Source organism: Armigeres subalbatus, chromosome 2 (assembly GCF_024139115.2).
Source record: "Armigeres subalbatus isolate Guangzhou_Male chromosome 2, GZ_Asu_2, whole genome shotgun sequence".
NCBI classification, from domain to species: domain Eukaryota; kingdom Metazoa; phylum Arthropoda; class Insecta; order Diptera; family Culicidae; genus Armigeres; species Armigeres subalbatus.
This window is the reverse complement of record NC_085140.1, coordinates 445,673,155-445,686,963: the sequence shown is the minus strand read 5'-3', so window position 1 is coordinate 445,686,963 and position 13,809 is coordinate 445,673,155. Positions and strand designations below refer to the sequence as shown.

General features: G+C 42.5%; 2 protein-coding genes across 6 annotated transcripts in view; one reads left to right on the top strand and one right to left on the bottom strand.

Moving 5' to 3' along the window:
- LOC134213690 (uncharacterized) overlaps positions 1-12,982 on the top strand; it is an 87,459-nt gene extending 74,477 nt beyond the window's left edge. The window contains exons 3-7 of one of the 2 annotated variants that reach the window (XM_062692968.1): positions 1,577-1,798; positions 1,866-2,345; positions 2,409-4,886; positions 4,945-5,082; positions 11,261-12,982. In XM_062692968.1, coding sequence (XP_062548952.1) covers positions 1,577-1,798; positions 1,866-2,345; positions 2,409-4,886; positions 4,945-5,082; positions 11,261-12,339 — 4,397 coding nt within the window. In that variant the 3' untranslated portion in view covers positions 12,340-12,982. Of the gene's footprint in view, positions 1-1,576; positions 1,799-1,865; positions 4,887-4,944; positions 5,083-11,260 lie in introns of both variants that reach the window. The other variant, XM_062692967.1, reaches the window with a different exon arrangement.
- LOC134213700 (uncharacterized) overlaps positions 12,966-13,809 on the bottom strand; it is a 62,885-nt gene continuing 62,041 nt past the window's right edge. For all 4 annotated transcript variants that reach the window (XM_062692987.1, XM_062692986.1, XM_062692985.1 and 1 more), the window contains exon 7: positions 12,966-13,468. In XM_062692987.1, coding sequence (XP_062548971.1) covers positions 13,181-13,468 — 288 coding nt within the window. In that variant the 3' untranslated portion in view covers positions 12,966-13,180. The remainder of the gene's footprint in view (positions 13,469-13,809) is intronic.

Below are 13,809 nucleotides of genomic sequence, written 5' to 3'. Positions count from 1 at the left end.
GCTTTGAGCACCTGTGCAGGATGGCGAACGACAATCCATGAGGAGATGCATACAGGATGGTGATGGCTAGGACTAACAGCACGCCTCCTGAGAAATCCGCGGAGATGTTGGCCAGAATAGTCGAAGGGTTGTTTCCGAGGCATGAATCATCGAACTGGCCCGCTACACCGTACGAGTCAGTCGACGTGGTACCGCTAGTAACTAACAAGGAGCTTATCATAGCTGCAAGAAAACTTAAGCTCAATACGGCACCACGCCCGGATAGTATTCCAGTCCTTAGACATGCTATTCTTGCTAATCCAGATATGTTCAGGAGCTGCCTCCAAAGATGCATGAACGAAGGAAACTTCCCAGATCGTTGGAAACGGCAGAAATTGGTGCTATTACCGAAGCCCGGCAAGCAGCTGGGAGACCCTTCGGCATGTAGACCAATTTGCCTACTCGACACAGCTGGAAAGCTGCTAGAGAGGGTTATCCTGAATAGATTGTCGGCTCATACAGAGTGTGCTGGTGGCATATCTAGCAACCAGTATGGTTTCCGTAAGGGCCGTTCTACCATCGAAGCAATTCAATCGGTAACGGATACGGCTAAGATAGCGAGAGGTTTGAACAGGCGAGGTATTAATAACGCTAGCTGGGCAGCTATTGCTGATTTCCTGCACCGATTGAGAGTTCCGGATTACCTATGCAAGATACTGAAAAGTTATTTTCAGAATAGGGTGCTGATATACGACACGGATGCTGGTCAAAAGTCGATCGTAGTGTCTGCGGGTGTTCCACAGGGATCGATCCTCGGACCGATTCTGTGGAATATTATGTACGACGGAGTATTACGCTTAAGTCTCCCGGCCAGTGTGAAAATCTAAGGCTTCGCGGATGACGTAATGCTAGAGGTAACAGGAGACAATCTCGGCGAAGTCGAACTGAAAGGCTGCATACGCGATTGGCAAAGTAGATGAATGGCTCAACTCTAGGCGGCTGTCCCTTGCACATCACAAGACGGAAGTCGTGGTGGTGCATAATCGCCATGGGTTGCAGCAAGCGAGGATAAGAGTAGGGACCTCCACAGTTAACTCCGTGAGGTCTCTTAAGCATCTGGGCGTGATGATCGACGATAAGCTCAATTTCACGAGCCACGTCGATTATGCATGCCAGCAGGCTTCATTGGCGATAAAATCATTATCACGAATGATGTCCAATAGATCAGCGGTGCAAAGTCAGGTCAACAAAGTCAGGCCAACTTAGCGACTACTGAATAGCCCGGAATTCCCAAATCGGACGCATAGTCGAGGTACTCACAATCCATTTCCCAAGCCAACACTTCCACATTGGATTCTAGTAAAACGCTTTATTAGTCGCGTCAAATTTGTTCAGAGTCCTACCCCACCCAGCTTTGATAGAGACTGCTTGCAGATTGTACAGTTTGTTTGTTCGTAATCCCGAATTAGATACACTTATGTGGGAGGAGGTTTCCACAAGTTTGACGATCCATACGTTACATATAAAAAGTGGAGAAGAGAGAGTTGTCAATTACTGCGTGCTATACTTAATGAATATTCTCTCAACTTCTTTTCAGAACAACCCATCCCACCACCGCGCGGGTGTATACTAGTCCATAGAAGTGGCGCCTGTTGCCCTTATCTGCAGTGCTCGAAGCTTCACTTGTCCACCAAAAACAGTGGCGACCGAAAGAAAATCCACTTTCTGGACTACTACGAGAAAGAAGCCGAAGAACGCCTTTCGAATCCAAATTCCTATCTACGACGGTCGGATGATGATGACATTGAGGAAAACGGAGGTACTGTATTGATTGAGAACGGTAACAATTTTGATGTAATTACTTGCTCTGTTCATATTCTTTTCAGCATGCATCGTCAACGGTACAGTTTATAAATCCGGCTCAGCCATGAGTTCATCTTCTCTATGCTCGTACTGCTATTGCATCAATGGACATCAGAAGTGTGTTAAGCCCAGATGTGCCCTCCCCAACCCTCGATGTGCGCCCATATTTGTCGATTCAGCTTGCTGCCCAATCCGATACGATTGTACAGGCAAGACGCCTGTTAAGGACGTTGTATCCACCGAATCGCCGAATCAAATCCGCAGAATTAACAACCGCCACTATCTGCGAACGGTTGAACGCAAAGGAGACAAAAACATTGGATGCACGGTTGATGGCAGATCTTACCCTGAGGGAGAACGCATCAGCAGCCAGGATCCTTGTCAAATGTGTTATTGTATTCGTGGGGTGCCGAAATGTACTCCTAAGAAGTGTGCTCCGGCCATAAAGGGTTGTACGCCACGCGTACCTCGAGGGGAATGTTGTGCAGTGCGGTATGATTGTAGTAAGTTTTTGGCAGGATCTCCAGTATTTTTCAGTTCAGTTGATAGCTCTACTCTCGTTTTAGAAATAGTTGACCATAAGCGACACAGTTCCCGTAAGATTGAAGAGGAAGAAGAATCGTTTGATTTCTTTTCCATATTGTTTGGCCCCGATCCGGATGAACCGAAACCAGAAGCGAAAAACGCAACCGAGTTGGTAGTGACTGAAGCCCCACCCGTCAGTTCAACATCTGAGAAAAGTTTTTTTGATTTCTTAAAAGCTGGTTTAGAGTTCATTGATAGTAATTCCGATGATTTGCTAGAAGGACCACTGAACTCAAGCTCTACAGAGATGATTCCAGTTACGGAGAGTGCAACTGAAGTTAATACAGTGCGAGTGGAAATTGTTAGAGAGCCTCAGACTGTCTACATATCGAAGCCGGACTTCAATTTTCCAGTGCGAACAAGAATTAGTTCAACGCGAGGTTCAACACCAAGCACTACAACATCAACAGCGAAAACCAGTTCGACACCTACAACGACGACAGCAGCAACGTCTACTACCTCTATGACAACGAAAGCAGAAAAAACTACACCAATTATAACGACAACCGTTTCTAGCACGAGTCAAACAACAACCGTTTCTAGCACAAGTCCAACAACAACCGTTTCTAGCACAAGTCCAACGACAACACTTGTTCCATCTACAACTTCAGTTTTAACAACCCCTCCAGCTACAGTCATGCCTACGGTCGAAACAATCACATTATTAGGCCAGCATAAAAGTAACTTAACGATACCTATAGCTATTGACCTAACCAAAGCCGCACCCGAGTTCCAAGATTTGGAGTCCGATTCTTTATTGAAGGAAAATATCACCGATGTGTCTAATTCACTTGTCGATCTTGAATCATCTGAAGAGTATTCTGACTTCGAGAGCGAAGAGACATCAACAATTAAAAACTTGGATGTAGAAACAATTTCCTCCACAACTGAAACCACCGATGGATCATCATCGGAAGTACCTTTAGTGACAGAAAGCACAACAACGACTTCTGCTCCCATCGATGTGGTTATCAAAATAGACGATGCAGTTAGCAGCTCGGCCGTTGAATCCATCATTAATTCATTGAATGCTAAAATTGAAATAGTTGAACCGATTCCGGTGACTACAACAATTGCCACCAAGCGTCCTAACAATAAGTTTGTTGGTTTTGAGGTGGAGAAGACTCCTAGTACAACAGTTCCTACAACAATAGTTTCATCAACGCTACCATCGTCTACCGAAGAAGCCACAACGGAAATCAATGATATCACGACAGAAGGTGCCTCTCAAGAGGCGACAACTACAGAAGTAGCAGAAGGTGGATATGAAACAACGGAAGGCTCAACAGTGGATTACAGAAGCGATGAAATGTTGGTTGAAGACATGTTTACCACGGAGTTGTTCACTGATCGAACTACAACCGAACCAAGTGAAGAATATACAACGGAAACTACGATTGACTCGTTTGAAGTAACATCCACCATAGGGACCACTACGTTTGTCGACGAGGATAAAATGGAATTCAAGAGTGAAAGCGAAACTGAGATACCGGTTACAGAGCAGAGTCCTCTCACAACGACAAAAGCGCCGGTGGCTACGACAACGCAAAAAATCAAGACAACTTCACAAAAAAACACAACCAAACCTCTTGTCACGAAAGAGAACAATCTATTATCCGTTTTGCTGACGGAACTATCTAATATTTTCGATTCAACGCGAAACGATTCTGGAAAGCAGAATGCTAAAAACAAGACTGAATTTCGACCGGTGACTCCGAAACCCATTCCGATTGGAGAGTTTCATCGCCCCAGCAGTATACCATCGATTCTCGAGTCTGACATAGATCTAGATTACAGCGAGCCGACGCTACCACCCAGCTTACCGAACTTGAAAATTATTCCATTCCTCCCTGCTGACGCAGTTAAGAAAAATGAAGCTCCAATTCCGCTGGCTGCTCCATACGATTTCTACAAACCTAAACCAACCAACTACCCGATCATCACCGAAAATTATGAGTCGTACAGTGTATTGAAAGATCATGAAATTCATCCAGGAAGACCGTTTAAGCCTCCCAAATACGACTACAGCTACGACCAATCGTTGGCTTATCCGGCTTTAACCGAAAGGTACGATTTGGATGGCAAGAGCAATCACTACAACACGAAGATCATCCGGGACAAGTATGACTCGATTGCCGACGGTGAATACGAGTACGATACTGATGCGCTAGCGAAGTACGACATTCCAGCGAAGAAGGAACTGTTCAAGAATGAGCTGAAAAAGTTCATCCCAACCAAGTATGAGGTGCCACAGGAGGGAACGTACGTCCCGGTGTACGACAAGTACGGTGTGGGATATCCCGAGAAAAATGTATACTATTCGAATCACAAAGAAACGTACGAACCGGTGGTCTACAAACCAAAGCTGGAGATCAATACGGGGATACCGTTGCTCCGGCTAGAGGAGAAAACGGTTTCGGGCAGCAGTAGTGGGTTTTCACCACCGACGAAAACTGAAGGTGCGTCATAGGAAATTAGGATTTTTTAAAATGGTAATTGAAAATATTTGTTTTTAAGGTGGATTTCTCCCAAAGGACCATATCAAGGACGACTTCTACTACGAACCGTATGTGACCACTGCTTTCCCGATGGATAAAACGACGGAGGACTTCGTAGTGAAGAAAACTCTTAACACCACTGCCATGACGTTTGGAGGTAAGTTGTATTTGGCACAGGTCCTCATACCCCCGTGAATTTTAATTTTCCACTATTTTTTAATTTGAAGAAAATTCTTGTTTGATGTTGTATCTTTTGTAAATGCGAAGGAATTCGAAGAAACATCCATTGAAAATTTGAAGGAATTCTCCGTGCAATTTCATGTGGAAAATCTACGAGACTTCCCGTGGAAATCTCAAGAATTTTTTTATGGGAATCTAAAGAATTTTTTGTGGAAATTTAAAGATTTTGTTGTGGAAGTTTGAAGGGATTTTACTTTGGTTTTTTTCCTATGCTTTTCGTATTGTAGCTCGGTAGAAACTCACAATCCGGCATACCTTCCCGAGTTTACTCGTGCCACCCTGAAGTTTCCATTCTGCAACACAGCTGTCGTCCCGGGTCCCTGGAAACCTTCGAGAAAAAAAAACAGAGATGCAATTCTATTTCTATCCTCCCGAAATAGCCGATGCCCTTGGGAAATATTTTGCAACGTTAGTCTCTCCAAACGGCTCTCCCCATACTTCAGAAGGTCGATTTCTCCAGGAAAACTGGATTACTTCCGGATCGTCAACCTCGATCTCACCTTGACTTTTTAGTCTACTCTAGCCTAGAGAACATTGTCGCTTACAGGCGTTCTGTAACAGAAATTATCTTGTGTTGACTGGGGACAAAATTGGTGCTGTATTTCTTTGTTTCGCGATGAGATGAATATATGTTCAGTGAGATGCAGATCGGGTCAGTTCCCCTAGACTCAAATTCTCAAATCTCATCTACGATTCAAATCAAGCGCGAGGCAAACTTCACTCGACTCATGGCCCAGAGAATCGTCCATATTCGACTGCCGATTTGCAGCATTTCGTGATTTTTTGCGTGTTCTTCGTTAAATTCATTGGAATAACTTTCTTTGCTTAAAACAATAGATAATAAATCCATACGTAAACATAAAATTGAGGAAAATTATATTAAGCTCTTTTAGTGGAATGTATTAAACCGTCTAAGACGAATTAAGTACTGTCCATTTAATTCCACTAGTTAATTTTCGTAATCTTTGCAGATACGTATTTCGACCACAACTGTGTGGTCGTCTTCAGTGTCTTGTACTTGACTCGACTTATAAGTCGAGTCAAGTACAAGACACTGAAGACGACCACACAGTTGTGGTCGAAATACGTATCTGCAAAGATTACGAAAATTAACTAGTGGAATTAAATGGACAGTACTTAATTCGTCTTAGACGGTTTATAAAATTGGGTTTTGACACTTTTTGGAGCGAAATCATTTTTCGGCGAATAAACGAAACGATGCGATTCTGCGTGAAAAACTCATGCGCGATGCTCTCCATGCAGAATCGCAAGCGAGTCAGCTCGCGTATGAGGCTTCGGTGAGTGAGATTTGAGCATGATTCTACCCACACTGATAAAGATATTCAATAATCGTAAAAGTTCCAAGGTGTATGTCATGCTTCTTGGAAATCCTTAGACAATCTTGAACAATTTTGGGAAAGCAAAATTTGTTCTAAAAATTAATATTCTGGGTTCTAGTCCCACCGGCGCCGTATAATTTTTATAATTGTTCTGCGACAATTCTTGCGAAAAATGAGTGAGAGGTAAAAGTGATGGAATGAAAAAGGAATAAGAATTCATCTAACAGACACGTTTTTCGTGTATCTTCCAAGACTAGCTCCAGAGAAAAGAATGATGAGTGAAAAACGCTCCTCGTAAACAACGAAAAAATTGGCCCTGACGGCAGCGCGAAAACAAAATGGGGCTGGGTGATGCTTTTTTATTTCACCCAGCAAGGCATATAGGACGTAAATTTTAAAATGCTTATTAAAACGTTGAAACACGTTTTAGCCAAGATAGTTAGATTTTTCGGGTTAGAATTTTGATTTACTTTTAGATTAATAACCCGAAAGTTGAATTATTTTGATTAAAAAATAAGTAGCATAACATGATTTTTTCCAAAATTCTAACCATATATGTATACATATTCAAAAGTTTTCAGTTTCACTCTGTTAAACACATTTAAAAAGCATTTACAAAAATAATTCTTATATTCACCATGTCGAAATACAGTGATTTCACGCACACGTCTATATCCGCGAGATGGCAGCAGCGCGGCTTCGTCAAGGCGAATATTCTCGTTTGGCCCGTGAAACGCTTGCTTTGGTCTCATCGAAATGAAAAGTCAATTCTCTGAAGATGGTGTTATCTAATACATACCTCATTCTCATTCAATAATCATTATATTAACACTATATAGGATTTATAAGTTCAGAAAATTCTTGTAGGTAACTAAATTTTCAAATGGCCATATCTCAGTGGTTTTTCAACCGATTTTCTCAGTATTTTAACCAATCTCTTTGCCAACTTTTCTAGTCATATAGTGTCTAGGGGTGCTTTTTTTCTATAGAGCTGTGGAAGTAAAGCAACGGATTTCGGAACGAACGGATATGCAGTTTTTGTGATATATCCATATCTTATTACCGAAAATGATATCTATTCAGTGATGATGGAAATAATGAAACAACATATGAAAATATAACCTGGTACATGAGAACAAATTTTGATCATCCCTATTATGATTACAGTGATAATTAGATGCCTGGTGGAACCACTTTATACTACAGGGTGTATGAAGCTACAGAAAATATTTAATACAGTTTACTCTCTACATCTCGATGTTCTACATCTCGATATCTCTCCCTATGTCGATGGTTTTAATCTACATCCATTTGGGCTTTCTATATATCGATAACCTCCCTATCTCGATATCTCTCTATCTCGATGTACTCTAATCATATTTTGACCAGAATTACCTTTCTTTATGTCGATATATTGATATTTCTAGGCTGCTAGACTATCTTTAGAAAAAAAAACATCAAAACAAGAGACGACATTTGTTTTGTTGTCGTTTTTCATAACAACAAGATTTTTTCGATCTAGTATCCATTTCATTTTTCCTTCCATTCCTCGATCTCTCCTCATCGCGATAGTCCCTTCAAAATCGAGATGTGGAGAAACGACTGTAGCATGTTGTGTTCCGTGAATTTTTTAAATTAAATGTAAACTATATAGGAAACATGTGTGATAATGAACTATGATGTTATAGGATCTCCGAAATCTCCTGGAGTTTGAATCAAATTATCTACTATAGCTTTCATGATGTCCCCAGCCGCGGTATCAACCCAATTGTGCTCCGAAGATTTGTCTTTCATTATTATTTCTTTATTCAGACTAAGGCCGAAGTGGCCTGTGCGGTATATAAGAGTCTTCTCCATTCGGCTCGGTCCATGGCTACACGTCGCCAACCACGCAGTCTACGGAGGGTCCGCAAGTCATCTTCCACCTGATCGATCCACCTTGCCCGCTGCGCACCTCGTCTTCTTGTGCCCGTCGGATCGTTGTCGACATTCTGGCTACGTGCCCGGCCCACCGCAGTCGTCCGATTTTCGCGGTGTGAACGATGGATGGTTCTCCCAACAGCTGATGCAACTCGTGGTTCATTCGCCTCCTCCACGTACCGTCCGCCATCTGCACCCCACCATAGATGGTACGCAGCACTTTCCTTTCGAAAACTCCGAGTGCGCGTTGGTCCTCCACGAGCATCGTCCAGGTCTCGTGTCCGTAGAGGACTACCGGTCTAATGAGAGTTTTGTAGATTGTCAGTTTGGTACGGCGGCGAACTCTATTCGATCGGAGCGTCTTGCGGAGTACAAAGTATGTACGATTTCCAGCCACTATGCGTCTTCGAATTTCTCTGCTGGTATCATTTTCGGCAGTCACCAGTGAGCCCAAGTACACAAATTCTTCTACCACCTCGATTTCGTCACCACCGATGCAAACTCGCGGTGGGTGGCTCACATTGTCGTCTCTTGAACCTCTTCCTATCATGTACTTGTCTTCGACGTGTTGATGACTAGTCCGATCCGCTTAGCTTCCCTCTTCAGTCTGATGTAGGCTTCCTCCATCTTCTCAAAGTTACGTGCCTTCTTAAAGTTATCTATGTCGTCGGCGAAGCCAAATAGTTGGACGGTCTTATTGAAAATTGTACCACTCGTGTTAATCCCTGCTTTTCGTATTACCTCTCCCAAAGCGATGTTGAATAGCAGACACGAAAGACCATCACCTTGCCGTAACCCTCTGCGGGTTCCGAAGGGACTCGAGAATGTCCCTGAAACTCGAACTACGCACATCACCCGATCCATCGTCGCTTTGATCAACCGTGTCAGGTCCCGATCGATTGTATCATATGCGGCTTTGAAGTCGATGAATAGATGATGTGTGGGCACGTTGTATTCGCGGCATTTCTGCAGTACTTGGCGAATGGTGAACACCTGGTCTGTGGTGGAGCGTTCGCCCATAAAACCCGCCTGGTACTGCCCCACGAACTCCTTTGCAATTGGTGCTAGTCGACGGCATAACATTTGGGAGAGTACCTTGTAGGCGGCGTTCAGCAATGTGATTGCGCGGTAGTTGCTACAATCCAGCTTATCGCCCCTTTTTGTAGATGGGACACACGACACCTTCCATCCACTCCTGCGGCAAAACTTCCTCCTCCCAAATCTTGGTAATGACCCAGTACAGCGCTCTAGCCAGTGCCTCACCACCGTGTTTAAATAGCTCTCCTGGTAGTTGGTCAACCCCAGGGGCTTTATTGTTCTTCAGCCGGCCAATCTCCTCCTGGATTTCCTGGAGATCCGGAGCCGGTAAAATTATGTCCTGCGCGTCTCTCTACATGAGGTGAACCGGTCAAGGGCCGAAAACCTCATTAATAAAGACAATAAAAAAAATGTCCTGCGCGCATTCCCCCAGGTCCATCACCATACCGCCATCTTCGTCTGCCACATCGCCACTCAGGTGCTCATCGTAGTGCTGCCGCCACCTTTGCCACCACCGCCAGATTTGTCTTTCATTTGTGTTGTAAATCCAGGCATATTGTTATTGTTCTGGAGTTTTAACCGAAGGGTCTACTGAATAAACTACGGCTTCCATGATGTCCTCAGCCGTGCTATAAACCCACTTATGTCTTCCGAGTATTTGTCTTTTATGACCTTCTTTAATCCAGGCATATGAGATGTTGTAAGAACTCCAAATTGACTTGGAGTTGGGAATTAATGATCTACCGAATCAACCACGACTACCATGATCCTCGAGCAATGATATCAGCTAAAATATCACTTGTCATAAGACGAGTTTGTACAATCCCATTGAATTCCACCACTTAACTGTATCTTGACAGATACGTATTTCGACCTGAACAGTAAGGCCGTCTTCAGTGTCTCGTACTTGACTCGACGTACGAGGCACTGAAGACGGCCTTACTGTTGAGGTTGAAATACGTATCTGTCAAGATACAATTAAGTGGTGGAATTCAATGGGATTGTACAAACTCGTCTTATGACAAGTGAAGACATTCCACTAAAAAGCTCAAAATAATTTTCTTAGCTAAAATATGTTCATCAAGTATATGTCTCTCACATGCGACTCAAATCCAGGAATATGAGATTTTGTAAGATATTCAAATTGACCTGGAGTTTGAATCAAATGGTTTCTATTAAATTATCAAAAAAAATCGCATACGGTTAGTTCTTATACAGGTTTTGGTAGGTTCTTATAAAGCATTGTTAGAAAATCTAACAGTCGCTGGTTGGGTGTAACATTTACGATAAAAACTATTTTTTGTTCAAGTATACCTAGTAGTATAGAACACCTATTATTGACATATTTATTTTTAAATAAATGAACACATGGAGTAAGCTGGCCAAGCCCAAATAAACATTGTTAATTCAACACATTGTGTCCACACAAAAAAAATGGTGAAGATCGGTGCAACAGAAAAAAAGTTATTTTAAAAAATGGGATGTACCTTATAATGTGGGACAAAGTGTAGTTGTACCCCGTTTTCCAAATAATTCCAAAACATTTATCCACATTATGTCTCAGTAGACACATTTCTTGACCATTACTTGTTCTATCTATTTACTAGTACTTTAGAAGTCAATACCACTCTATCATACGTGTGACATAGCAAATTCACCTTTCTTTCACAAATTCTTCGGCAGCTTTTTCTGTATTTTGAATTCGATTTCTTCAAATATCTCAGTTTGATTCCTTTTAATAAGTTCATTTTATATTTGATTACATTTATAAATATCTACCCATACCTTTTATTTCAGCAACCCTAGCGAACCCCTTCATCAATGCCATCCATCCGGAACCTGCCCCACCGCTGATTAGCTTGATCGAAGACAAAGAGAAACTGTTCTCTGTGTACCATACGGTGGCCAAGAACAACCACACTACGTTGGACGACTTGCTGGATACGGATACAGTCGACAGTTCCGAGTACGACAAGCAAATTATCTCGATCACAACCGATGCCAACTACCTGTCGACGATGGGCAACTCCGTGGAAGAAGTGGATATGGTTTCGGGCATCGAAGGGGCATCGGCTCTTCCTCTACGGAGTGTTATGAACGACTACACAGCGGTTCCAGTGGAAATGGAATCCACTCAAATGGTGCATAATTCTACCGAACCGGAACCGAACGGTATGTTCAGTTTGGAGCACGTGTTGAACTATCTGTTCCGCGAAGAGGAACCCCAAAATGACAACGGAGTCAGGAACACAACGTCCACAACACCAGGGATGATGGATGGAGTTCCCCCATTCAAGACAATTCCGACTCATTTGGGAAGCGTTTACAGTCCGCCTACCAGTATCGAAGCCTCCCTAGGAGAAGTACAACATCACGAGGAAGACGACGAACAGCATGACGGAACAGTGACACTGAAAATAGAAAACGTTCAAAATGGAACCGAGGATCTTTATCGACCCTCGTTGATGGATCTTCCGTTCTTAAATCCGAATTTCCACTCTCCAAGTGGAACTGAAGCACAGGATGGTGCCGAGCTGAAGAACGACATCGATCGGTTCGGCTATGATCCGGACGTTGAGCACTACCAAGTGATATCGGATGGACCTCCGAACACGATACCCAATACCGAGAACTACGTGGTCAACCCAGTGGATATCAACAAGCTGAAGCAGCACCACTCCGAGGGAACGGCGGAAATTACGATGAAGTCGAAGGTGTACAGCTTAAAGGATACCGTTGGTATTCTGAAACTGGCCGGATGTAACATCTACGGTCGGATGTACAGGGTTGGTAGGATAATTTCCGAACTGTCCGGACCATGTCTGGAGTGTAAATGTACCGATGTGGGAGTACACTGTACGCCATTGAACTGTTAAACGGGGTGGATGAGTGAATTGTTGGATGTATGAGTGTGCGTATGCTGGTATGAGTTTTTGTGATTATCGTGATATTATCGTAGTTTTTTAAGTTATTCCGTAAATCTCAACGAATGTAGATCATCGACAAGAGATACGAGTTGATTGCATAGAGCGAACGTGACACTAACCGTACTTAAATTATAGTAGAACTATTAATAAGCTTATGCAAGCTTTAGGATAAGTATTGACGAAATGATTCGTTCTGAGTCAAATTTTGTAGAATGTAATTAGCGGAAATATCAACCAGATTTAAAATAGCCAACTGTCTTAGTTTTTGGATTGCACTTGTGTACCCAGTCGAAAAAAAGATGGAGATTATTGCCATTTAAATTTAAAATAAACAAATTCAAAATTAAGAAATAGATCAAACATTATGCAAGACAGAAGTGCCTCATGACTCACGAATAAACCATCAAGCTCTGGAAGGGTTTCTCTATAAATGAGAACAGGCTAACCACGAGCTTCATAAACTAATCAATTCCGAATTTGCTTCAATTTAGGGATATTTTCTTTTTAAGATTCTTAGCCGGCTTAAGTGAAATAAATAATTACTGTGTAAGTGAAACGACTCGAAACCAGTTAAATAAAGCTTTCAAATATTTTTAATCTTGTATAAATGACTATCCTTTTCATCATAATTGCATCTTAGGTACGGTTTTAATTGCGGTATATTCTATATATTTCCGATTTAAGTATTTTTGGCTTTTGATCACCACCGTTCGAATCGATATTGGTCGTTATCTACAATAAATTAACTACTTACACAACTGTGAGTATAAAACATCCAATGAACACACAACTACGATCGTACTTCCACGTTGTACATAACCGTGGCGACGACCCACCCGGAGAGGAGCAGTGCTGCCGCGTAACGAGCGATCCGGAAAGGCATCACCTTCTCGCCCTGGTAAACGATGAAACCTATCATTAGGCCGCAGATGGCACCACTAACATGCGCCGGGACGCCTATCCGGGGCTGAAGGTTGCCTTTGGTCATGCAGTGCCGGATGGAATAGATAACGTCGCTAATGCAGAGCACCAGCACAGCCATTATGCGAAAGTAACGATGCGACAGGGATTGGAAGTTCTGAGAAGAGATAAAAATATCAATTCATTACTATAACAATTGAACTGGGTGAGAAAAGGAATTTAACGATCATCATAGTTTTCAATACGAATTGATGAGCAAATATCAGATGTCTACAGCAACGAGTTAAACAATAACAAGAACTTGAAGATCATTTGATTATAAAATGGATTCAAAACTTCATCTGCGTCCGTCGTATATTACAATGTCCTATCACTGATGTCTCCAGAATATATATTTGCTGGAAATTCAATAAAAGGAATAACTTCCAGCAATGAACGCGGAGTTGAAGGACTCATTTTTGGAAATTGACACAATTATTTGAAAGTGTAACGTTGATC